The sequence below is a fragment of the Pituophis catenifer genome, unplaced genomic scaffold (assembly GCF_029215685.1).
Source record: "Pituophis catenifer annectens isolate HBS135680 unplaced genomic scaffold, rPitCat1.0.hap2 SCAF_2, whole genome shotgun sequence".
Classification (NCBI taxonomy): Eukaryota; Metazoa; Chordata; class Lepidosauria; order Squamata; family Colubridae; genus Pituophis; species Pituophis catenifer.
In genome coordinates, this window is record NW_027256882.1 from 131,318,147 (window position 1) to 131,344,696 (window position 26,550).

Sequence of the window (26,550 nt, forward strand, 5' to 3'; positions counted from 1 at the left end):
GTGAGTGTTCCTTGCTCTCTTAATAAATTTGGCACAAATACTAATCTAAAGACAGACAAAGGGGAATTGATAAGTGCATAAATAATTTATCTCAGGTTTTCCCCATGTGGCTGGGCCATGCCAACTAAGGGTGATGGGAGACGTATTCCAACACATCTGAAGGCATTAGGGTGAACAAGGCTGGATAATGTAACTTGGTTACAGGGATTCTGAAACTGAATGTTTTATTGTTTGAAGAGGAAAATACAGGTCATGACTTGCTTATATATTGCAATGTATATGCAGGTTGCCAATGGACATTTTTTGCTCCCAAAAGGATCACCATATCATCGTTTCCCGCTGTTCTTATGCCAGCACTGTTGGATCCTGGAGGATTTTTGTTTTGGTGAGGGAAATTCTATGGGTAAAAATAATAAGTTAGGCCATGCCCAGGGGTATTATCTAGCTAATTCAGTCTGGTTCCTGAAAGCTGGTTGTTAACAAAATTAGATAACATTTAACAGCAAGGGCAGAGGAAGTGAGCTGGAAAAGACAGGCCTCAGGACATCCTCAGAGAGATGATCAGAAGTGCAGGTAGCGATGGGGAGGGAGAACAGGCAGTTCTGGATGAAGATCATACAGAAGAGCAACATGTGGTTGTCCAGACAATAGGTGGCAGAAAAACTGTGCACCCCAATAGAATCACCTCTGGCCTATAATTCTGCATATGTTTTCCTGGAAACTCATTGTTGTGGTCTGACAGCAGCCTGTGGAGCTGGCAGCAGAGTCGGACAGTGAGGAGGCTGGGGAGGAACATGGGCCAGTCCTGGAGTCTGGGGAAGGCTTGGGCGAGGGCTCTGCGTTGGAGGCAGAAATGGGGCCAGGGCCATCTGGGAGTTGTGTGGCCTCCAGAGCCGGACATCAGAGAGGCAGAGGAACAGGGGGAGCCTGTTCCTAGTGCGCGCATGCACAGAGCTGCCAGAAGGCAAAAACAGTTAAAACAAAAGGGACGACTCGGGAGTAAGACTTGGAGATGATTGGTCCCTCCCATAAGACATAAAGGAAGAGCAGAGGCACGTGGGCCTTTGCAGGAAGCAATGTTGTGGATGGTGTCGGCTTGTACTTCGAAGCTCTGTTTTTGACTCTGTGTTTCTGTGTGGCCTTGCCAAGATAATTGCCAATTAGGTCTTTGGCAGCATGTCAAAGAAGATAAAGGTGGGTGTTTACCAGCCTTATTCGAAGGACTGTGGCAGACTTCTGTCGGACTATTTATAAACTCTTGGTGATTCAGCAGGTGCTGTGAATGAAAGGAATTCACAGCCATTAAAATAAAAAAAGGGTTTTTGGGACTAATTGTGTGCTTTTTACTATATCTGGAAGCCTAGGTCAGAACACTCATTCAGTGCCCTCTCAATGACTTCCTTCTCCTGAGGAGACATGTGCAGGTTTGAAGTATAGCCTTTATTGTCATTGTACATCATGTATAGAACGAAATTGGTTACAAGTTTTGTGAAAACCAATTACAGGTAATCCTTGACTTACAACAGTTTATTTGGAAACCATTCAAAGTCACAACGGCATTGAAAAAAAGTGAGTTATGACCGTTTTTGACACAACCGTTGCAGCATCCCCACAGTCACATGATCAAAATTCAGATGCTTGGCAAAGTGGTTCATGTTTATGACGATTGCAGTGTCCCTTCTGACAAGAAAAGTCAATGGGGAATCCAGATTCACTTAACAACCGTGTTACTAATTTAACAAATCAATGATTCACTTAACAATTGTAGCAAGAAAATGGGACAAGCGCATTTAACGAATGTTTCACTTTGCAACATAAATTTTGGGCTCAATTGTGGTCGTAACTCAAGGATTACTTATATTGTCTAATTTAACTAATACTTCTGGCCATAGTCCTGTTCCAGAAAGCCTTTACATGATGAGAATTTCAGAAAATGCTTTTTTTGAAGCTCATGTCACATCACATGAAAATGTGATGTCATTCTCCTTCTCTCATTCCAGCACAAATACAATATCCTATTTCCAGTGAAGAGCCAACTTGGTGTAGTGGTTAAGGTATCAGGCTCAAACTGAGAGATTGTGAGGTCTCGTCCCACCTTAGGCACAAAGCCAGCTAGATGAACTTGGGCCAGTCACTCTCTGTCAGCCCCAGGAAGCAGGCAATGGCAAACCACTTCTGAAATCTTGCCAAGAAAATTGCAGGGACATGCCCAGGCAGTTACCAGAAGTCAAGACTGACTCAAGGATTCCCATCCCCACAAATCCAGTGAAGGTATTATGGCAAACCAATAAATCAGGAAACCGAATTTCAACATTCTCCTTTGTGTAACATTTCAGAAACTGCTTATTTTACAAGTGTGTCTTTCATGAGGAGATCAGCAAGTGGCATATGGTTGGCTTGCGTCACTTCTCCTTCTAACATGACTTGTTCCTTCCTGTACTGTTACCCTTTCCAGTAAAACTGCCTTCCTTTTCTCACTGTTATGGCTTTCATGCTCTAAAACAGAACACTCTGACATTCCTTTGTCTCTCCCAACTGGTCTAATTTAAGAAGTAGCGCACTGGATAGTACATCTTTCTTTCTGCAACAGTGAGGATTCACTAGGAAAATGACTGCAAGATCAGATTCTGCCCTAGATAGAAATTTTATGGCTTACTGGTGGCTTCTCTACTTCATGCAAAGACATGTTTTTTCATAGCCACTTGGTTGGCTCACCCTATTTCCTTGTTCTAACTCTTCAGATCTAGGTAGTGGTATTCATGGGTTTTTCGAACTAGGAACCCCTGGTTTTCTTGAATTCAAGGCTCCCTGCCATCGAGAAGTATAAGCCCTGAGCAGTGTAGTCTTCCCTGGTTTTGTTTTTGCATACCATGTTCATCTCTCAATCCTCCACATCAAAAGAGTTGGTAAAATAGTTTCCATTCCCCTTTCTACCACCAGATGAGCTTCCATGGAATTAAAGTTTTCCATAGTTGGAAGAAGCTGTTCTGTCCACAGGAGAACATTGATTTTGAATGCCAGTCAATGAACTGAAGCCAATTAGCTAGCAAGTAATTATATTTATTCGTGTGGACCGTGTGGAAAATCCATTCCTACCATTTCAGAAAAGTTAAGTAAGTTTACTTTGAGTTGAGCTTGACTCATGCTTATTTAATGGACATGTCTATGTAGTTTTCCTGGCTGCAATGTAGAAGTAGTTTACCACTGGCATCTCTCAAGATTCTTTCTTTCTTTCTTTCTTTCTTTCTTTCTTTCTTTCTTTCTTTCTTCCTTCCTTCCTTCCTTCCTTCCTTCCTTCCTTCCTTCCTTCCTTCCTTCCTTCCTTCCCTCCCCCCCTCCCTCCCTCCTTTCTGTCCAACTTCCCAGTGTAGGTACAGCCCTGGAGTTTTTAGTGGTCTCCCATCTGGTTCTGACTCTTCTTAGCTTTCAAGATCATCTAAGACAATTATACTGTATTTAATCTATTAAAAAGGTGCTTATTAAAATAGATCATTAAAAGAACACTGTTACTTGGGTCTTCTTTCTAGCTCTAGAGAATTATATTTGTGAAGATTTTCTTTTTTTGTCTGTTCTTTGTTTTCATCGTGTGATACAAAATGTAAGGGGGAAAAGGCTGCAAGTTATGCTTTACAGTATTCAAAAATATGTGCATTCATAGTTCAGATGGAGGAACACATAAGACAAGAGGAGGGTATGCTGGAATGCTCCTGTGGAATCACTACTACTAAAGTTAACTACACTGAGACTTGAAAAAGAAATCCCCCACTTCCTGGTCCCTTGAGAGAAGGAAGAAAGGTCCTTCAACCATCCAGTCTTGCTGCCACTCAGTTATCAGGAACAGATTTCGTAGATGAAGCATGTGTGACAAAGAGGCCCTTGATGGCAACAGAGACAGGGCAGCAACTTGCTTCTGAGAGCAGCTGACAATACAAGGATGACTAATGCTCTTGAGTTCACTTCCTACATCACTTCTTTTAAAGTTGCTGCTGCCTGTGATATTTTTAAAAGTTTTGTGCAGATGATTGCAGTCTGGGGGACTTTACTCTGGGCAGAGAAAGGACTTTGAGTATTTTTGCTCCGTTTAATTCCAATTAACTGGATTGGGTTGTAAGCATGCAAACATGATCCAGCTGCAACAACTACTACGGCAGGGGTGTCAAACTCACGTCGTCATGATGTCACATGACATATCACAACTTTTTTCCCCTTCACTAAACCGGGCATGGGCATGGCCAGCGGGTGACGCATCTGGCCCACAGGCCGCATGTTTGACACCCCTGCACTACGGTATCAATGCCTCTAATGCTATTCCTCATAAGACAGAGACTGTTTGATTTATATTACATTTTGTTGTTGTGATCTTAAGCTGTTCTGAAAACAATATGGTTGTACATTATGTTTAATATGTAACTGTATTTGTTGGTATTTAAGCCGGCACCAATGGATGCTTGTTTAGCTTAATATAACGATATATGCTTTATTGTCTGGGTAAATCATGATAGAGTCATTCTTGAATTACATTGGTATATAAAACTGGTTTCAAAAATTATAAATTTAACTCATAGAATCAAAAGACTGGAAGGGACCTTGGTAGTCTCCTAGTCCAACTCTCTGCCCAAGGCAGGATTCCTTATATACCATCCCAGACAAATGGCTGTCCAATATTTTGTTGAAAATCTCCAGTGATGGAACACTCTCAACTCTGGGAGGCTACCTGTTCCACTGATTAATCATTCCCACTGTTAGGAAATTCCTCCTTATTTCCAGGTTGGATATCTCTCTGATGAGCTTCTTCCTGTGGCTTCTTGTCCGGTCCTCAGGTGCTATGGAGAATAAAACAGCACCCTCTTCCCTGTAACAGCCCTTCAAGTATTGGAAGACAGCTTTAAGGTCTCCTCTGACCCTTTTCGTTAGGCTAAATATACCTAGTTCCCTTAGCCATTCATCATATGATTTAGCCTCCAAGCCCATTATTATCTCTGTGACTCTTCTCTGCATAGGTCACTTAAATATCAGTACCTTGCAGGTATTTATTTCCTGCCTGTTCCCACATTCATGCAAACAATTGAGACAGGTATCGATTATCAGCAAAACTAATGTCAATACAGTAGGTCAGTCACTCTCTCTCAGCCCAGTCTACCTCACAGGGTGGTGGTTGTGAAGAAAATAGGAGGAGGAAGGAGTATTATGTATATTCATTGCTTTGAGTTACTTATAAAGTAATAAAGGTGGGATTAAAAAAATCTAATAAATAGCCAGAAAGATTGAGGTCTTGTACGTGCTTCCTTGGCACTGGGTGTAGTGGAACCAATAGTGAAGGAAGTGGGGACAGCTGTCTTGAGACCTGCAGACACAGAGGACTTGGGCTTGCATTGTCCCATGCCTGTTAATTTCTTAACTCACCCAGTTGTACTGGGCGTGGATAGAAGCCATAGAGGCATGGAATAAAGGAAGTGACAAAGGAACTAAGGCTGCTCTCAAGACATCTGTTGTTTTGGAGATCCTAGCAAGGCTCAGCCATGCTGCTTCAATATTCACAATTTTCTTACTCTAATCCTAATTCCTGGCACTGAAGCTCATTTTAGAAAGGTCCCATGTGAATCTTGCTTCCTTGATTATGTTCTGCTGTTTAGAGGCTTGACATTTACTCTTGGCAGTTAACAGTTGAGCACATAGTACAAGTTCACAACATTATGACTGAAATGTCCACGGAAAAAAATCAGATTAAAGCTAGCAACCAACATATAAATGTTTGGAACAAACATTCCAAAGAATGCAATATTAACATAAGTTTATAATAAGCCAGTCCAGAAATAACTCCTGCCATTCACATAAGCTCTCCAGGAGAGTTCCATCTTTAAATGCTTCCAGAAGGATAGCCGCATGGATGGAAGTTTACATTAATTTGCAAAGGGAAGCTGTTGCAGAGGTTGGACACAAACACTGGGAAAAAATGCCTTCACCTTCCAGACAGGGAGAACCAGCAGCAGTTTCACCCAGGATACATGGAATAAAATTGATTCGATTCTGGTTGGAAAATATAGTCCTGAAAGCAAACGGTAAACAATTGTATAGATTACCATCAGGACTTTGAACTGCATTCAGAAGCAGCAGAAACTCACTTGCAGCTCTGGTGTATTGACCTCATGACATTGTCTGTCACACAACTGGGCTGCTGTACCCAGGACAAACTGAAGCTCCTGGGTGGTTTTCAAAGGCAGCCTTATGAGGGGCACATTAGAGTAGTGTAGTCCAAGTAAGTCATGAAGTTGCTGTCATTTACCGTTGCTAAGTCCTGCCTAGTGTGAACGGAAAGTAGATAAAGAGTTACTTTCATGTGATGATGGTGGCTATACAAATATGCTAAATAATTTTCTTTAAGAAAAAACTGGAATCGTGGCGTTGCTGGGGAATGTGTGTGTTGCAATGAAAGGCAAGGGCGGAAAAAGTGCTGTCAGGAAATATGCATCTGCTGTATAATTTTAAAAATATTAGACCTTATGGTACACGGACAATTTCAGATGTTGGACTGACTCTGTAATCAATGTTCGATTGCCTGTACGGCATGAAACCATGACTCTTTACTTCGCTCTGATTTTTCTAATATTTTTATTCCTTCTTTAAGCAACGGTTTCCAAGAAATTACTTCAAATATTTAATTTTGTATTTCTATTTTTGAAAATGGCTTCAGAAGAGTAATCATGGTTGTCTTGTCCAGCAAAAACAGAGAGTATTGTGGCACCTTAAGCACTACAATTTCTAACTTTGTAAACTGAGCTACTTTGTTCTGTATGATATCAAAAGTACTGGTAGTATATCGATTCATCACCTTGTTTCTAAATATCGCCTACTAAAAAAACCCCATGCTTTGCTACTGGCTTATATGGAATCTGGATAGCTCAAACTATGGCTTGATTGTGTCTAAACATAAATTAATGGGTTATCACTGTTTAAGATACCAACCAAGAAATATCCATGGGTTGAAAAATGAGAGCCAAATGTCATTCTGACAGCTCAAAGTTCCTACTATGTTTCAAACACTGAAGTTATTTTATAGTTTACATGAAGTGACATTTGAAGTTCATCTTTGTTATGATTTTGTAACAACTTCTGATGTGGTGGGTCACTGCTCTGTGCACCAGGGAGATGTAGCAGTGAAGATTTTGAACTTGAATTGTGGAGTCTACCATCAGACATAGAAGCCCCTTAAGTGAATTTGGGGCAGTCATTCTCTTACTTCAACAAGCCTCTCTGTGAACAGGAAGAGGGAGTTTGGTGTAGGTGCCTTGAATTCCTAGAGGGAAGGTAGGCTGAACTGTACATCTATCTAATAAAAGGTAAATACATCGCTTTCCTTAGTCTCTGCCCAAACAGCAGAGGAACAAATGATCAGTTCCTAATTGATTTTAGAAAACAGTAATAGAAGAAAGGCTAACATGAACGTAGCTTGAATTGATTACAAGAAGGCATTCAACTCCCTGTCGTATCTTTGGATAATCAAGTGCCTAGAAATAAAGGCATTAATAGAAATATCGGACACTTTGTGCAAAGATCAATGGTGCAATGGAAGACCAAGTTGTTGGTCCATGGTGATAAACTGGAAAGGTTAATATGAAGAGAATGGTTTGGCTTGCAGAGAATGAGGAGCATTTGATCAGTGAGCTTATGCCTAAGATAGACCCAGATCTAAGTCAGTTGGGAGGAGGTGAACACTCTCCTGTGGGAATATGGAGGTTGGCTGTCATTCGTTCCGACTTCTAGTGTTACAAGTAGCTTTCCAATAAACATACTTAATTTGAGAATTGAGATGGTACATTCTTAAAACAGCTGAAAGTTAATTGCTTGAACCTTCCCTATCCTCTGGCCAACATCTGTGAAGAATGCTTTCCTTTCATTGCCCTTAAATTTTCATTTGGCAGAATAATTCAGACAATGTTGAGTCCAGGGTTGTGCTTTGCTGAACCAAACCTGTCCCAACAGACAGGGATTTCTACTGCGTTCCTTCCTGAAAGGGCAAGGGGGAAGGTTTCCTCCTTGTTACAACTTGTTAAAAACAAGAACTGGCTTCCCCTCTACTCATATGACCGACCTTTGCCCTGTTTTAAATTTTAAAGTCATCTCCTGTCTTGGCTTCCTCCTGCTTGAGCTAATATATTTGAAATGGGCAGAAAATGGCTTGAAGCTGTAATTGCAAGTCTCAAGGCCATTGATTGAGGAGCTGGGTGGAAGTAAACCTAGAAAAAGAAAGGCAACAGCCAGAGATTTATATGGCAATAAAAATCATAGGATAAGGCAGCATTTGCCAGTCTTGACACCTGTAGATGTGTTGAAATCACTGGAGGCCATAATTCCTGGGAACTAAAGTCACAAAGTACCCTTTTATTATTTTTAGTGTTTTAATTTATGATAGAATCCTTTGTCAAAGATTCCTTCATTGGGTTTTTGAAATTGAAGATTAATTTATTATTATATTTGTTTGTATATTCTTGCTTCCATTGGGAAGGAGAACAGTATACAAATTATTTCACCCACAAAAATCAGTAATAATAATCTAGGAAAGCCTGGTATAGAATGAAGTGACAGAATATTATTATTCCCATTGGAGTTGGATGGCTAGAAAATTTAAAATAATCATTTTCATGCATTGCTACCTGCTGTTGTATGTGATGCAATCCAACAGTATCTAGTAAAAATAAGTTCTTTCCACAATAGAAAGAAAACTGCCCAAATAGCAGAAGAACAAATGATCAGTTCTTAATTGACAAGATGAGTTTAGAAAACTCTAAGAGAAGGAAGACTAACATGAATGTAGCTTGGATTGATTACAAGAAGGCATTCGACTCCCTTCCATATCATTGGATAGTCAAGTGCCTAGAAATAATAGGAGACAATAGAAACAACAGATGTTTTGTGTAAAGATCAAGGGCACAAGAGAAAACCAAGTTGTTGTCAATGGTGATAAACTGGAAAAGGTTAATATGAAGAGAGGAATCTTTCAAGGAGACTCACTGTCACTCACTGTTTGTAATTGAATTGATTCATCTGTCAACAATACTGAACAAGTCAGGCCCTGGCTATCAGATATCAAAAACACTTGCCAGGCTATCTTATCTCCTTTAGATGTACGATCTGAAGCTGCATGAAAAAACACCTAAAATAGAATCATTGTTCAGTATTATCTATATACACTATATAGCAGTGGTGAAATCCAATTTTTTTTACTACTGGTTCTATGGGCGTGGTTTGGTGGGCGTGGTGTGGCTTGGTGGGCGTGGTGTGGCTTGGTGGGCGTGGCAAGGGAAGGATACTGCAAAATCTTCATTCCTACCCCACTCCAGGGGAAGGATACTGCAAAATCTCCATTCCCAGCCTGCTCTGGGGCCAGCCAGAGGTGGTATTTGCCAGTTCTCCGTACTACTCAAAATTTCCGCTGCCGGTTCTCTGAACTGCTCAAAATTTCCGCTACCGGTTCTCCAGAACCTGCTGGATTTCACCCCTGCTATATAGCGAAGATAGAGATTGGACAGGACCAATGTGCCATCCTTACTATCAACAAGGTAAAATAATGAAAAGTGAAAGAATCAAAGTGCCCTGTGGAAATAACATCAAGAGCTTGAAGGAAGAAGATCACTACAAATATTTAGGCATCCTTCAAGCTGACAACATCAATCACATTGAAATCAAGAAGAAGATTAGAAGTCAGCACATCATGAGAGAAGAAGAAGAAGATCTTAAAGTCCAAAGTTAGTGGAGAAAATACCATCAAGGCAATTAGCACCTGGGCATCTTCCAGTAAAACTAAAATCCCTGGTATGAAGACCAGAAAATTATTGGCAATGAATAAACTACTTATCATATTTGCAAGTATATGAGTTAATTCAAGAAGGGCACTGGAAGAATATCTGAAGGACAGTGAAGAAAATGCACTAAAGGCCTACTGAGTACTGGAGAAACCAAACTCATGTACAAAAAGACCAGATGAAGAACAGAAAAGAGATAGTCAAAGCAAAGTATTACATGGCCATTTAAATACACTAAAAACAAAAACTAGCAGGCAAAGCAGATAAAAAAGCCTGGCAATAGCTAAAAACAGGAAAGTTAAAGAAAGAGACAGAGGGACAATTGTGGCTGCACAAGACCAAGCCTTAAGAATAAACGCATAAAGGCAGAATTGAGAAGACAAGCAACAGATAGCAATGCCGCCTCTGCAAAGAAGCTGAAAAATAGTGGACCAGCTAGTTAGCTGTTGCCAGAAGATGGTACAGACTGACCACAAACAGCAGCATAACAAAGTATTAATAATGGTCCATGGAAGATCTGCAAGAATCACTATTTGTCTGCAAGGGAGAACTGGTGGGACCACAAAACAGACAAAGTAATAGAAAAAGAAGACGCTAAAGTGCTCTTTAGTTTTAAAATTAAAACAGACAAGCCTCTGTCACACAATATCCCAGACTTAACCATGCCACTGTTTGTACTTAGTCTATGCTATCTCCTTCCAGCAGCTAACTACTGTAGATGGTCCACTGTTCTTCAGCTTCCTTGCAGAGATGGCACATGCCGTCTGCTGCTGTCTTCTCAATTCTGGCTTTGTATGTATTTGTTCTTAAGGCTTGGTCTTTTGCAGCCAGAATTAGCCCCTCTTGTCTCTTTTTTCAACTTTCTTGTTCTTAGCCATTGTTGTTTTCTTGTTATTTGCTCTGCCTGCTTTTTCTTTTTTTCTTTTTTTAATGTACTGGCCATGTCTTCCCATGTCTCTTTTCTGTTCTTCATTTGGGCTTTCACGTAGGACAGTTTGGTCTCTCCCGTGGTAAGTAAACCCACATGGTATACTAGCTTCAGTGTATCTTCTTCACTGTCCTTCAGATATTCTTTCAAAGCCCTTTTTTCCTATTTATTACTTTTTCTTTTTTCTTTTTTTTAAAGGTATTTTAACTTGTGTTAAATTTGTTTCATCCATCTTTTTTTCTTTTTAGCAATATAAAAAATACAACGGAGATTTTAATATTAAATAATTACTGTGTTTCCCCAAAAATAAGACCTTGTCTTATATTTTTTTTGAACCCTGAAATAAGCGCTTGGCCTTATTTTCAGGGAGGTCTTATTTTGGAGTAAGAAGAGGCTCCTCTTGCCATCTTGCTGATTTCCAGCTGTCTCCCTAACCCTAACCAGAGGAAATGGTGGGGACTGGCTGCACATGTGGTTAAATATTTTCAGGAAGGGCTTATTTTTGGGGGGGTTTATTTTCAGGTGGGCTTATTTTAGCGCATGCGCTCAAAAGCCCGATTGGGCTTATTATCAGGGGATGTCTTATTTTTGGGGAAACAGGGTAGTTTAAAATCAATACCATGTAATTGATATTTTGATTTGAGTTTCAGTGGTTCTTATTTTAATATAGTTTTTTACTTTGGATGTAAAAGCGAAATAATTTAATGGTTGTAATATCAATATCCTAAATTGTAGCTTATATTGATAGATGTTCTTCTTTCCTTTCCGTATTTTTAATATTTTGTTCAGCCTATTATTTAAATAACTTAACCTCTAATCATCATATAAACACCACTGTATTGAAACAATGCAATGTATCAAGATTTATAACAATATAATAAAAAGGGAAAGAAAAGGTATTATGCTGGGGACAGTAAACCATGTGGACCAGCTCTGGGCAGAGTGAGATTTGGGAAATTATCTGCCAGCCATTTAATTGGGCAACACTGTATTTTTATTTCATGGGAAGAGGAGAGGATCTCCACCTTGGGTCAAAATGTTCTGACAGGTGTGCTGGGTGTTAATGCATTTCGGCTTAGTGAGTTGTGCATTGTACAAACAATGTAAAACACTTCATTGCCTCAGGCACAAATATCTTGGCCAAACCTGCAAACCTCTTCCTGTACTTTTCACTTGAATAAAACTAACCCAGAATGAGGCTGATGAAAGGGATGTCTTTTGCCCTTTCTGAGGTGTTTTTTTCCCCTGCTGATCAGTGGTGGGTTTCCAATAATCTTACCACCAGTTCGCCCAGTGTGCGCACACTCACTTCCATGCATGCACTTTGCTTGCTCACGCACCTTCCGCGCATGCGCCTGGTCTCAAAAATGTGCCTAAATAGGACATCTTAGAGCTGGGCCGGGGGGGGGTTGGCCCACCAGCGATTTCCACTACCGGTTCACACGAATCGGCTGAATACCACCTCTGCAGCTGATTCTAAGTAGCCTTAACCCCATAAGCAGGGTAGGAGGCCATCAGCTGATTATACTCCTGTTTGGACCACAAAATGTTTTTGTTATATATTTGCCACTGTGTTTCCTGACCATCTTAGCCAATTACCTGCCCAAGAAGTCTTCAGCTAGATTGACAGCCAGCCTGTGATGGCAACCAGAGGTCCTTTTTCTATTTGAAAAAGGAAGGAAGAGGAGTAAGATTTTTTTTGAGCGTGTTCCTTCCTCAGGGGCTGGTCCAAGTTCCTCCTTCAGAAGCTGAGTCTTTCTGAGAGCAATAGGAGTATTAGAACATGCGTGTTCTTCCACCTTTCAATGTGAGCTCCATATATTCTCTCTGTAGAACAGCATTATAGATCAACTTCCATCTACGAAAACAGAGCAACTTCTACCCTGCAACACCATAGTTGCTTTGTGTAGAGAATGAGAAAGATGACCTTGATGGAAATATGTAGGAACTGTTACCTAGGCAAAAGGGCTGAACCATTTTTTAAAATCCAAAATGAGATAATTGGCTCAGGTGGATACCTTCCTAATTCGCTGGAATATAAGGAGGACAATCAGACCCAAAGGTGTTTTTCCAAAAGGTAACTGGACTTTTATGTTTTTTTTCCCCTTGAAAACATTTTGCTTCTCATCTAAGAAACTTCTTCAGTTCTGACTGAATGGTGGGAATGGAAGAATTTGCAGTCATGTAGTGTTTTTTTCTCCAGTGTGACCGGTCTATCAGGGACACCTGGTCTAGCCAATTATGGGATAAAGCATATGGTTCCGTTTTTGCCTTTCAGCCCCAATCCAGGGGCCTTCGCAGGCAGTCACTTTCGCAACAAACTATTTTTATGTTAAATTTATGTTTTATCAACAAAGAAATAAAGGGAGACTACTATAGATCTATTTCAAGCTATTTAGCTCTCATCGGCTAGCCATGCCCTTCTGGGATTCGAACCAACCCGGTAAAACATCAATTTACTACAGTCATCTAGTTGTTAGCACTCTGAAAGTAGTCACTTGAAGGATTATCTGTATCCTCAGAGTCACCTGAATCAAAGTGCAAATGGGTGTGTGTTTATCCCGTCCTTGTTATTTTTTATGATTATTTTTACAAATAATAAATTGTTATGCTGCCCCTGTGACAGAGTGGGCCGTACTGCTATTTTGGTTCCTGGCGCCATCATTGGCTTACGGATAATATGCTGCCTGGTTGGAAATGTTTTACTTGTTCCTTCAGCAAGCACCAGCTGGGTTGTTAAGTAAATAATGTTTACTTCTATTCCATGAGTTCAGTCTCTTGATTATAGGATCCTTGTATAGTGAAGGAAGTCTGAATGGATTCAGGCCTAGCATGCTGACTAAGTAAATCAAATCATAGCAAGTGGGATTGTTGCATTGATGAAAGAAAGCCAACTAAGCCATGTTAGCAAGGTGGCAACATGGGAAAGTGTTAGAGATATCTGTGAATGATCTTACTTTGGGAAACCACTACTACATGGTATTTGGTCTTGTCTTCTTTTTCTCTTCTTTTCCCCTTGTGATGCATTGCGTTCTCCTGTTCCATAATGATAGTTTACAGTTGGCATAGTCTAGTTCCATGATGGCGAACCTATGGCACGCATGCCAGAAGTGGCATACAATGCCCTCTCTGATGGCACATGAGCCGTCACCCCAGTTCTGTCCTGCTGTGCATGCGCACGTGCCTCCTGCCAGCCAGCTGATCATCAGGTGCGGGAGGACTGTACACGCATGCAGGGGGCGGGGTGCATGCACGGGGGCCACGTGCACATTGAATTTTGGGGGTTTGGGAGCGTGCACATTTGTATTCATACACATGTACACACTTTGGGCACTTGGTCTGGAAAAGGTTAGCCATCACTAGTCTAGATGGTTCATTCTTTTCCTTGCTAACAGAGAATAAGTCTCTTTTCTGACTGTCTACAGGACCTTGGAAGGGAAATTTTCCATCTCAACTGAGTCTCTTTTTTGTATATTAAACCTTTCCAAGAGAGGCAGTTGTTAACTATGGGAGCAAACGGGGGGGGGGGGGAAATCAATCTGTGGGTTGTGTGGCTGTTTGTGTTACGGAGTAGATTATGCAATTTTGGATTGAAACTTAAATGTTGTTTTTGTAAATGTGCTTTCAAGTCAGTCTTTGACTCCTGGAAACTGTCTGGAGAAGGTTTTCTTGGCTACATTTTCGGATGTGGTTTGCAACTACTTTCTTCCTAGGGCTGAGAGTGTGAATGGACCAAAGCCACTTAGCTGGATTTGTGCCTAAAGCAGGCCTAGAACTCACAGTCTCCTGATTTTTAGCATGGTGCCTTAACCAATATCCCAGTCTGTCCCTCTTTGAAGAATTGGTACCACACAAAAATTACCCATGAGCTAAGCTTTCTGTGATGGAGCCAAAATAATTACCCTTGTTTGTTAGCTGATTAATGTTCTAAAAGATACAAACCTTTGGAAATAAGCTTGAAAAAGGAAGATTATTTTTCAAAAACTATAAGGTAGTTGCTTGGCTATATTCTAGAAATACTGAAATATTGCTTCTTGGTTGATAGATTGATTTAGAATGCTGCAGCATTATATAATCAATGCTAACCTATAACTAAATTTTATTTGGGACTTTGTTTATGAACGACTGCTAAACTCATATCCAAATGCAGCCTTCCCATACACTAATGTATTTGGAACCCAGGCCTCAACGTGCCTAGGCATTACCCATTGTGTGTGCTGGCAGGGGATGATGGAAGATGTCATTCAAATGGGAGCAGCTGGTCTTCTTGGTCTGGTGCTCTCCCAGTGTATTGGACTACAAGCCCTGATGACTGAGAATAGTGGGAATTCTAGTCCAATATTTCTAAGGTAAAGGTAAAGGTTCCCCTCGCACATATGTGCTAGTCATTCCCGACTCTAGGGGGTGGTGCTCATCTCCGTTTCAAAGCCAAAGAGCCAGCGCTGTCTGATGACAATTCCGTGGTCATGTGGCCGGCATGACTAAATGCCAAAGGCGCACAGAACGCTGTTACCTTCCCACAAAAGGCGGTCCCTATTTTTCAACTTGCATTTTTACGTGCTTTCGAACTGCTAGGTTGGCAGAAGCTGGGACAAGTAACAGGAGCTCACCCCCTTATGCTGCGCTAGGGATTCGAACTGCCGACCTTTCTGATCGACAAGCTTAGCATCTTAGCCACAAAAGGTGTCAAATTGTAGAAGATTGAAATAACTGATATTAACCAATATCAGTTATTTGGGGTTCCACAGAATCCTAGGTTTGCATCAGAGGTCACTAGCGGTTCCCTGGAGATCATGATTTCTTTTTAAAAAAGAGGCCAAACAAAACCCTTCCAACCTCCAACACTGGGTTGGCCTGCCGGAGTATGTGCATATGCTGGACAGGGGTGGGGAATTGTGCATACACATGCAAACAGGGAGATGACCAGAGCATGAGCAGAAGAGTGAGTGAGGACTAAGGAAGAGAGGAGAGGGGAGCACAGCAGGTGGTTAGAGAGAGAGTCACCCTCTCCTTGTGAGGGCTCTCCTTGCCAGTGCATGCCTGCCTTTCTTGCAGGTACAATGGCCCAGGGGGGCTCTGCCTCAGGGCAGGTACAGAAGATCTGGGGCTGGTCTGGTCTGGGAATCAGCAGCCTCAGGAACCATCCACAAAGGTGGGGGAGAAGGAGACAGAGGACAGGAAGACGTTTAATTCTTTATTTTAATTTACGAACACACTTAATGCATCTATACGGGTGTACACAGGAGACAAATACAATTTTGTAACTTCTGCCCTGAATTTGAGTCTGAGTGTGCAGGGGTTCCTGAAACTTGAAAAACATTTGAAAGGTTCTTCTAGGTGCAAAAGGTTGAGAAATGTAACAGACGCATTTCCAAAATAGTGTGTTTTAGCAATGCAATGTAAAGAGCGGCGTACAGTTAATTGGTCAGAGAAAATTCTCTCGTCTTCTATGGTTCCATGCTGAGGCTCTATTTATGCACCTTTGCTATCTCCAGCCTGGTGCCCTGCAAATGAAATTGGATTTTCCACCTCTGTAATTCCCCAGCTAACATGGCCTTCTGCTATTTCATTCCTGTGGAGATAAGCCTTTGTTTTCCTGCTGAGAGAAAGAGTTTCTGTTTCTGCCGTGCCAGGTCATTTATTCCATTTTTGTTGAAGAAATGCCTTGGTGGTCCCCAAAAAGGGCTGATTCTCATCATGTGGCTTTGAGCTCCCTTGGGCACAATAGCTCTTGTCTTGCTTGCAGTCACCCTCAAGAAGAAGGGAGGTTAAAGGAGCTAGGCCACAGCTTCTGATGGTCCTCCTTTCTTTCTGTAAAAATGGTAAACCATTCATTGTTAAATGCTCCTCCTTGGCAGGTTGCCTGTCATGGAAAAACAAGTCATCCAGGCCCCAGATACAACTATGTGCCAACTGATGAGGTCTGTTGCTATGCTGGTAGAGTGTGAATTCCAGTATTTTGCCATTGTATTTGCTAGGTGATTAAAAGCAAAGAAAGAGAATTCTTGAAGGTAGCGCTGGCAGCCGAGTTTGATGGCCATTCTTGTATAATTAGTCATTCTCTCTGTGAATGGGCTGCTCGCTTGCCAAAAGAACATAACCCCAGTTTTCCCTTCATTTATTCATTAGTTTATTTTGGTTTTTGCACAGCAACTTAAGATAGTGTACACAGCACTCTCTCTTCTTATTTTGCCTTACAATAACAACTGGTAGAGAGAGCAACTGGTCCAAAGTCATCCACAGAACATTTGTGGCTAAGAGTAGACTAGAACTGGACCTTTTCTAATGGTACCCCTAACCTTAAAACGCCATTTTTGGGATGGGTATTGTTCAAGTCTGGCCTTCTTGCCTGAGGTAAATTGCAGACACCTTTGCCAGAAACAGCCTGAACGTATAGGACAATTGGGGGGAGGGGATGACACACTGCTATTTGGGTCTTCCGAAGTAAATGACAACTCCTTAATAAAACTTCCAATTGATTTCAGGTAGGTTAAATAATCTTACCAATGCATAACTTCCTACTGGAAATAGAACACTATTTTACTTTTAAGTTAGATTTGGCTTAGGAAGATGCATGTCTTTTGTGGTGCGTTTAGTGTGTTAAGCACTCTGAATGAAGTTCAGAGCCCTGCATGGTTATGACAAGCTTTGTTTCCAATAACCTGCTATAGGATCTCCAAGAACAAGAAATATCCATAGGAGGTGCAGGAGTCCACCTGAGATCTCTCAGATAATTACAAGAAGTTAATTAGATATATGAACGCACCCTTCAATCCACTGTGTCTGTTTGGGGGAGTCACCGAAAAAAACCATTGCCTTGTTGCATTTCTATACCATTATTCCTGCTTTTCGGGGTGAGGGGGGGGAGTTGGCTGAAGTCCTTTCTGCCAGCTCTGGTGGTTTCTAATACCTGCTGGTCTTGTTTTCCTATTTGTGGATTGTATCGACTTGTATAAATATTTTCTCCCTCAACATTAAGATGGCGATGGTCCCAAAATTTATAATGAATGAGGCAAACTACTAATGCATCAGCCCCTCTTTCTCTGTTGACACGAGCTCTATTTCTTGCCTGCTCAAGCACTTTGAGAATTGCTGTATAGGATGCTTGTCCTCCTGGGATACTTGAGGGCCTGGATTATTTATTACATTGCTCCCTTCCTGAGAGGGGCCTCTTAAACATTTATGGCTTCCTCTCCCATGCAATGTATTTTTGCTGGGATGCTGGACTAAGGCTTGCTGTTCTTCTCCAAAAGAAGAGATCTCCCTTTAAGGTAGCTATGAAACTAATACAGGAGGCTTATCAGCTGGGCATAATGGACACAGATGCTCTCAAATTTTACTGCATGTGCGCACACAAAACACCCACCTGATACATCTCATAGGTCTCAGAAATGAGAAAATTGCTAAACTAACTATAGTGATATGCTTTAACTGAAATTATGTTATATAGCTGTTTTATCCTAATCATTTCCCTATAAATTTTGAAGCACGTAAAGCATTGATATTGGTCTGCTAATTTAATTTAGAGAGGTTTCAGCAGATAGCTGTACTTATCTGACCACTAACGCTTAGTGGGACCAGACTGGTTAATCCTTGTAACTGAGATTCCCAGGGCTATAGATAAGACTGGGGAGCTGGAAAAAGAAAATCTAGAAGGCCAGGACAACCATTTCCATAGGATATATGTTCATCTTCTTAAAACATCCATGAGACAAGTTTGACTTGAAGGAGACTTTTCTATTTTGATGACCTATGACCTATGAGGACCCAGTTTGTGGGGGCAATAAGCTGACTTTGTATAAAATATACAAAAGAATGAAGGCTATTGCTTAACGCATTGTAAGCCGCCCTGAGTCTCCGGAGAAGGGCGGCATATAAATCAAATTAAAAAAAAACAAAAACTACCCCATATTTCCATTTTTAAAAAAAAAAAATCCTTCAAATACTGTATATTATTGAGCAGCTAAAATAATAGATTTAAAGCGTCGTATGATAGTTCATTTAGTGTTTCCCAAAGAGTGTGTTTCCTATATTGAACCACTGCTCACATTGGATGGGATTTCTGATTATTTTAATTGATTTATCTGGAGAGGGGCACATTGGTGAGGAAGGAATGTGTAAAAGCCATGGTGACACGCTTTTAGAAGCAGCATCCAACTGCAGATCAGATCAGACAATTAAAAGTTAGAAAGCTGAAAACCCTAGTTTTAAAAATGCTCTTGGCAAGAGTTAGGAAGGATTAAGAATTCTGGGAGTCCCCACATTTTAAAGCTGCAAAGGTTGAGAAACATTAGTATTCCTAACAATTCCATCTCTCTGCTTATCTTCTATGCACTTGAACTTGCCTAATAAAAACACTGCAGTCTATATTGAGCCTCCTTGTTTACTATTTTTCTCCTCCCAGTAAGCCTCCAAGGTGCCACAGTAAGGCTCTTGTTTATTTTAGGCCAGCAGAGAAAGCTTGAATAACACGAGGCCACTGCCCTCTAACGGCTATTTATGTCATTGCAGTGAATTTTTAAAAATGTACTTGATGGAACTTGGTATGTCTGAAGAACAGGAAAATAAATACACACTTTTGCCAGGGAGTATGTAGCTTTGTTATTGCTTAAGCCTGTCCTGCAAGAGTAAAACAAGAGGGACATGTTTTACCACAGTGGCACATCATGTTTGCCACATCCACATTACTAATAGAAAAAACACCAGCTGGGAATTAAGTATCTTTTTAAAGAAGCATCATTTTATCTGACCACCCTATCTTCTATACTGCAGACATGGTTGGGTAAAAACAAAACCACACACAAGTCAGGGATATGGTTTGAGTGAGAAGACACATTTAGAACTAAAGAATGGGAATCTCTAATCCAAAAATGATTTTATTGTATGAATGGAACTTGGTCTGATCATACAAAAACTTCTGTCTGTTTCTTTCAAGACTAATTTAGGACACAGACTCATACTTTTTCTGGTTTATTAAAATCAAAACTACCCTTTCCCCAAACCCCCAAAGCAGCTCAACCTCCATCCTTGTCCAATGTTTGGAGGGAGGGAGAGAAGAGCCAGTCTTCCCAGACTTCTAGAAGGCTAAAAAGACAACTTGCTTGCTGTGGCCAGGGGACAAGAGTTACACTAATATTGAAGAAATGGGGTAATAGAATCATTAAAGAAAGGATGCAAATGGAGGGACAAAATAAAATGTGAATGTCAAAAATTAAGATAACTTTTCTAATTAGTTTAAATAATTAAATCGAATTGTTGAATTGTCCCACAACGAGTTGTCCCATGCTGGTTCCAAGAGCTGGAATTGCCATTCACAATGCAAATCTCCAAGGTCCCAACAGATGGCAATATTGAAAGCAAGGGACTTGGACTATGCCCATTCTATCTAATATAGTAGGATTGGTAGATACCCTCAGGGAGAGGTGATACCCAGGTAACCTGGCCCTCTATTTTAAACCAAATAACCAGCACTCTGAATTGCATCCTGAAAGCAGCTGGAAGCCGGTACAGCTCCTGCAACTGTAGTATTATTCAGGTGAACCATGGGGTATCCAAGTGTGCCACATCACTCTGGGCTAGTTGCAGCTTCTGGGTGGTCTTTAAGGGCAGCCCCATGTAGAGTTACTTGGGTTGTTACAATCCATTTTTAAGATGCAGCACAAGTTGGTATTGGACTATTTTCTGAGCATTAGTGCAGTGTTGGTTAAGCACTTATGAATGGATATGTACCATTTCCTTCTAATCCATAGGCCTTTCCAGCTGCTAGAACCAAATGGAGAAGCTGTTTCAAACTGGTGTCCTCTGAGTATACTAGAACTTCAGCTTTCTTGATCCCCAATCCAAGGGGGATTTCTTTCTTTCCCTTTCTTTCTTTCTTTCTTTCTTTCTTTCTTTCTTTCTTTCTTTCTTTCTTTCTTTCTTTCTTTCTTTCGTGCCTTTATTATTTTTACAAATAATTCATGGCAGTGAACATATCCAACACATCTCCCTCCTCCTATTTTCCCCACAACAACAACCCTGAGGCTGAGACAGAGTGACTGGCCTATAGTTACCATGCTATTTTTTTCATGCCTAAGGCAAGACTAAAACTCATGTCTCCCACTTTCTAGCCTGATGCTGCATGGAGAATTCTGGACATTGCAATCCTAACATACTATAGACACCAGGTTAAGGAAGGTTGAAATAGAAATTTCATTCCTGATGGTTTAACCACAGTGCAATATATGGAAATAATATATATTTCATTTGGAGGAAAGGAAGTCTGGGAAAGAGTTAAGGTTTTATGTGAGGATGGGAACAAGGTTTCATGTTTTTGTTTTGTGTTGAGGGATTAAGATTCCCATTCTTAAATTTATTGGATTAGATCCAGCATCTAATTTCATGCAATAATCAACTTGATTTTTGTCAATGTAGACATAGTGTATCTTAACATTCATGTCTGTAAAATATTTTAAATTTATGCCATCACTACATCTTCAGGAAGTGAATTCCACAGCTGATTTATGATGGATATCACATTTCTTTGATGCAAGAACTCTGAATGATTACTAAGACAAGGATCACTGTACTTTCTCAAAAGACGGGCTTGTTTAAATATTAGATCATTTTATCTTTAATAAATGCTTTCCAGTAAATTATCTAGAATCAGTGTTAAACAATTAAGCAATTTACCCAAACTTTGCAAATCCCTTTTTAAAAATAGTTGTTACATAAGACACTTTGAACCCTCTTAAATAGAAGGCTGTTTGGTGACATCTGCGTATCTTTTTTCTAAAGGCCAGCAATTTCATGTGAGAGATCTTTAAGACTCCTTGGATGAATGGTTAACTATCAATTTGCTGTCAGTAAATTTCTTACCACTATTTGTCTCAGTTTTTCAAAATCCTATTTTTTTAAAAAAAGAAAATGCCTTGCCTTTTCACTTAAGGGTGAATTCAGAATTTCTGCAGATTCATTCATTCATCTATGAAACCTGAATGTTACCCATTTCCAATGATTCCCAACCGGGGGGGGGGGGGGCTCACAACTATCAAAACAAGAAAATATAAAACGGTGGCGCAGTGGTTAGAGGGCAGTATTGCAAACTACTTCTGCTAATTGCTGGCTGCCTGCAATTTGGCAGTTCAAATCTCACCAGGCTCAAGGTTGACTCAGCCTTCCATCCTTCCGAGGTGGGTAAAATGAGGACCCAAAAATTGTTGGGGGCAATATGCTGACTCTGTAAACCATTTAGAGAGGGCTGTAAAGCACTGTAAAGCAGTAAATAAGTCTAAGTGCTATTGCTAGTGCTAGTGCTAAAACTAATTACCAAGGAGGAGGGGGGGCGGAAGAAGACAAAATATGGCAAGAATGACAGAGTGGATAGATAGTTTTCATGGCTCTTCTAAACAACAGTAGAGTGAGGGCCATCCAGATCTTGGGAGAACCTCATTCCAGAAGGCAGGTGCTGCTTCTACAAAGAAGGTGCACTTCAGGGTCCTTTTAGATGACATTGATTAATCGAAGGAATCCAGAGCATGCTAATCGTGCAAGATTGAATTGGCTGGGCAGATTCTTCTTCTTTATTAGTTCCATTGTCATGCTTTGCCTCTTGAGCAGATTTGTGCTGTGCTGTCATATAAATGTCATATAAATTATGTCATATAAATAATAGTGACCTCAGCCAATTGAAACCCCTGGCTGATCTTTGTTAGGCTTGGAAAATGAGCAGAGCTGATTAGTACTAGGATGGGAAACCACTAACCAATCTCAGTGGTATAAACCAGATTAGAAAATTATATATTACCCTGTTTCCCCGAAAATAAGAAATCCCCCTAATAATAAGACCAATCCGGCTTTTGAGCGAATGCACTAAAATAAGCCCCCCCCAAAAAAAATAAGCCCTCCCCAAAAATATTTAAATGCATGCACAGCCAGTCCCCGCCATTTCCTCTGGTTAGGGTTAGGGAGACAGAGATGGAAATCAGGTAAGACGGCAAGAGGACGGCTCCACATGCCCCAAAATAATAAGACCTCCCTGAAAATAAGGCCAAGCACTTATTTCTGGGTTAAAAAAAATATAAGACAGGGTCTTATTGTGGGGGAAACACGATTAAAAAAAAAACTAGAACAAGGCAGTGACAAATTTTTCCCACAACATTGGCTAGTAATATGACACCACCAGGAAAATTACACCAAGGCATAGTAAGGTCACCAATCAAGCTTGACTTGAAGATCTTTTATCTTTTACCCCAAGTTGCTGATATATAATTATTGTTATTGCAGCTCAGGTAAGGACATGGCTATTTAATGCTGTTAATGGCATTGGTGTACCATACCTTTCTTGGAGCTTTTGTAAGAGATTATTCTTATCATATTATAATGCGAGTAGTTGGGTGGGGAATCTTCTCTCTTGGATATAAGATACAACATTGACCCCATGAAGGACTGCATGAACAAAAATAGATACTATTTTTATGGAGCCTTTGAGACTCCTGCTATGGTCTGTGATCTGATGTATATAATAATCGAGTCACCAGCTACATGTTATATGTAAGATATTATTTAACCATTGTGTAAGCTGTTAGGAGCGGTTAGCTTTTCCCATGGTAGTATTAATAGGTAAAAAGGCTGAGGCAGTCTAACCTAAATAGCTCCGGTAGTAAAACTGGTGAGGTCACATAAGTGGCACTACAAACCCTAGCTGACCCATCCAGCAATTGCAAAACCTCATCTGTTTGTGTTCTTGTAGCATGACTCTCTGAAGCTTCTTTCTTCCTGCAGAGAATGATACAACTGCTGGTCAGTGTGAATAGGTCAGGATTATTATCCTTAATCCTTGAAGGTCCCTTGTGTAAACAGGTTTAGGATGACTGATTTGACAGGTTGAAAAAGTCTACTACCACAGAGACAGATGGATTGTCTCTGAAGCTCCGATTCCAATCTGAATCCAAATCTCACCAAAAAAAACAACAAAAAAACCCTTCATTTCTGGGGCTCTTTCTGGAAATCAGTGAACAACTGAAGGTGTTTTTAAAAACGGAGTGAAAGAATTGATTTAAACGTTCGGATTAAAGGCACAAATCCCTTGAGATGCCAAACTTCAAATGAGCAACGGGTTTCTGTACAAGAATAGTGTATTTTTGTGTGTGTGTGTGTGTGTGTGTATAATTAACATAAAATGAAATAAGACTGTGAAGACCTTTGGGAAAATATATGTATGTGTGTGTGTGTGTATGTATGTATGTATGTATGTATGTATGTATGTATGTATGTCTCTTTAGCCAGGTTCTACCTACGTAAACCAAGATATTATGCAGCCCTAGTTCAGCGAAATCACAATTCACTAGTTTCTGGGCTTTTTTTTTCTTCTGGCAGCCAGCAGACCCTTTGCTGCCCATTGGGAGACTAAGATAGATCTATTTCGGCCTTATAAGGCCTCATCAGTTAGCCACACCCTCATCTCATGTATCCTCCCTGTATAATATCTCGGTTTACATAGGTAGAACCTGGCTAAAGAGACATACACATAAAACCTACGAAAAAGAAAGAAAAACAAATATATATAAATAAATAATTTTGCAGGGATTACCAGTTTAGGAAAAGGGTCAGTAATTTATGAGGTTACTAAAAGTCAGGCTCCCAAACTATTTCACTTGGCTTCCTCTCATCATTTCTAAGTAGAGTTCCAAGACTTGAAAATATTTTTTAAAAAGAGACTGGAATGATGTGCCCCTCCTGACAGTTTCTGCTTCATGTCCAAACTGCTTATACCTAAGACCCCATTAATGTTTGGTTCTCCATTCTGTTTAGAAAAAGTTTTTAATCCATTGTACAGACATCGGTCCTATATCCTCATATGGAAATACTGGCCTGTAATGTGAAATCTGAAGTATTTCCCATTCTAGTTAAACATAATTTCCTGAAAATATACAAAATAATACCATATATATTACCTTTGCAGGTAGTCCTCATTTAAAGACACTATTGGGACTGGTAGGTCTGTTGTTAAGTGAGATACCAAGTGAACACAATTTTCAATTTTTCTGCTGGTTTCTCCATTGACTGCTTGTTAGAATAGCAATAGCACTTATATATTGCCCCATAGTGCTTTACAGCCCTCTCTGGGTGGTTTATAATGTCAGTATATTGCCCCCAACAGTCTGTCCTCCTTTTACCAACCTCAGAAGGATGGAAGGCTGAATCAACCTTGCGCCCTGACAAGATCGAACTCCAGGCAGTGGGCAGAGTTTGCCTGCAGTACTGCATACCACCAGGACTCCTTCCACAGCTTAGAAGCTGACTGTGAAGCTCACAGATGGCGATCATGTGATTGTGGGATGCTGTGACATTGGTAAATGCCACCAGTCACATGACTGCAGAGATGCTATGACAGTAGTAAGTGTGAGGAGCAGCCATAAATTACTTTTTAGCACCCTCATAGCTTTGAACAGTTGCTAAACAAGGCTGTCATTAAGTGAGGACTACCTGTAAGCATACTCTTGAAAGATTAGCTTAGTAATTTTAGATAGGCAGGATACAAATGAATTAAAATAAATAAATATTGATTAATCAGTGGCTTCTGGTTGATGCGTGTCTAAATCCTGAGCTGGAGGGTGAAAACAGTGTAGTTGTGGTTTTGCCTTATTGTTAATTGGCTTTTTGCCTGATTGTTTTTAGTGTTTTTATATTGTTTCCATATTGCTTACCTGTTTTTAGACACCTAGAGTTGCAGATCTGCAAATCAAAACTAATTTGTTAATTAATACTTTGCACATTACCAAGCTGAAACCAGCTGTAGTTGTTGCTCAACGAAAGTTGATCTATTGATCCATTACAGTGATGAAATGTAAAAATTTGTTACTATCGGTTCTGTGGGCGTGGCTTGGTGGGGGGGGGGGTAATGTGACTGGGTGGGCGTGGCCAACTTTTTTTTTTTTTTACTTTTAAAAGCATTTTTTCTACAACCTCTTCAGGTTGTAGAAAAAATGCTTTTAAAAGCCTCTGACGATCCCAGTTGAGCCACGCGATCATCAGAGGCTTGTTTTTTTACTTTTAAAAGCATTTTTTCGGCGGAAGAAGTTGTAGAAAAAATGCTTTTAAAAGTTAAAAAAAACCTCTGATGATTGTGTGACTCAGCTGGACATCGGGGGGCGCGCAGGGATTTTTGCTACCAGTTCTCCGAACCACCCGCCGCCATTGCTACCGGATCAGGCGATCCGGTCCAAACCGGGAGCATTTCACCCCTGATCCATCACCCTCCCTAAATCTTCTTCCCCCAAATTAGAGCTTTCAAAGTATGTTGGGACTGCTTTCCCTCTGGTGATTGGGGGTTATGGTTAGAAGTTACAAGGAGGATGCCTTTAAATGTGGGGAAGATTGCCTTTAATCAAATGAACACGAGGGAGTACTCAATCTTAAATTCCTTGCTTCTTTCCTCATTACAGGTAGACCAATACGTTCTGATCCAAGATGGCAGACAGCGATAAAAATGGAAGCAGCCGTTCTAGCACCAGCAGCAGTCGACTTCAGAGCAAGAAGCCCCCCAACCTCTCTATCATGATCCCACCAGTGAAGCCTGAAGAGGAAAGCAGCCAAACAGTGGTATGAATTACTGAGATCCATAAATGTCTATTAACTGTGAGATTTCCACTGTTACGTGCTATCTCAAAAGGTGTCTCTTATGTACATTACTGTAGTGTAAAAGAAAAAAAAGCGCTTCAAAATCAAAACATCCTGTTTCAAGTGTGAAATCAGGCTGTTTCAAGCACAAAGCCGTGTTTGGTGTTTAAAAGCCAGTTGCTCTAAGATAAAACACTTCCCAAATGCTCCTTATGATCTGTT

The 26,550-nt window shown here is 40.5% G+C and overlaps 1 protein-coding gene across 1 annotated transcript in view; it reads left to right on the forward strand.

Moving 5' to 3' along the window:
* The window catches only part of RHBDF2 (rhomboid 5 homolog 2), an 88,563-nt gene that overhangs the window by 27,708 nt on the left and 34,305 nt on the right, over positions 1 to 26,550 (forward strand). The window contains exon 2 of the mRNA XM_070934604.1: positions 26,154 to 26,310. Coding sequence (XP_070790705.1) covers positions 26,179 to 26,310 — 132 coding nt within the window. The 5' untranslated portion in view covers positions 26,154 to 26,178. The remainder of the gene's footprint in view (positions 1 to 26,153; positions 26,311 to 26,550) is intronic.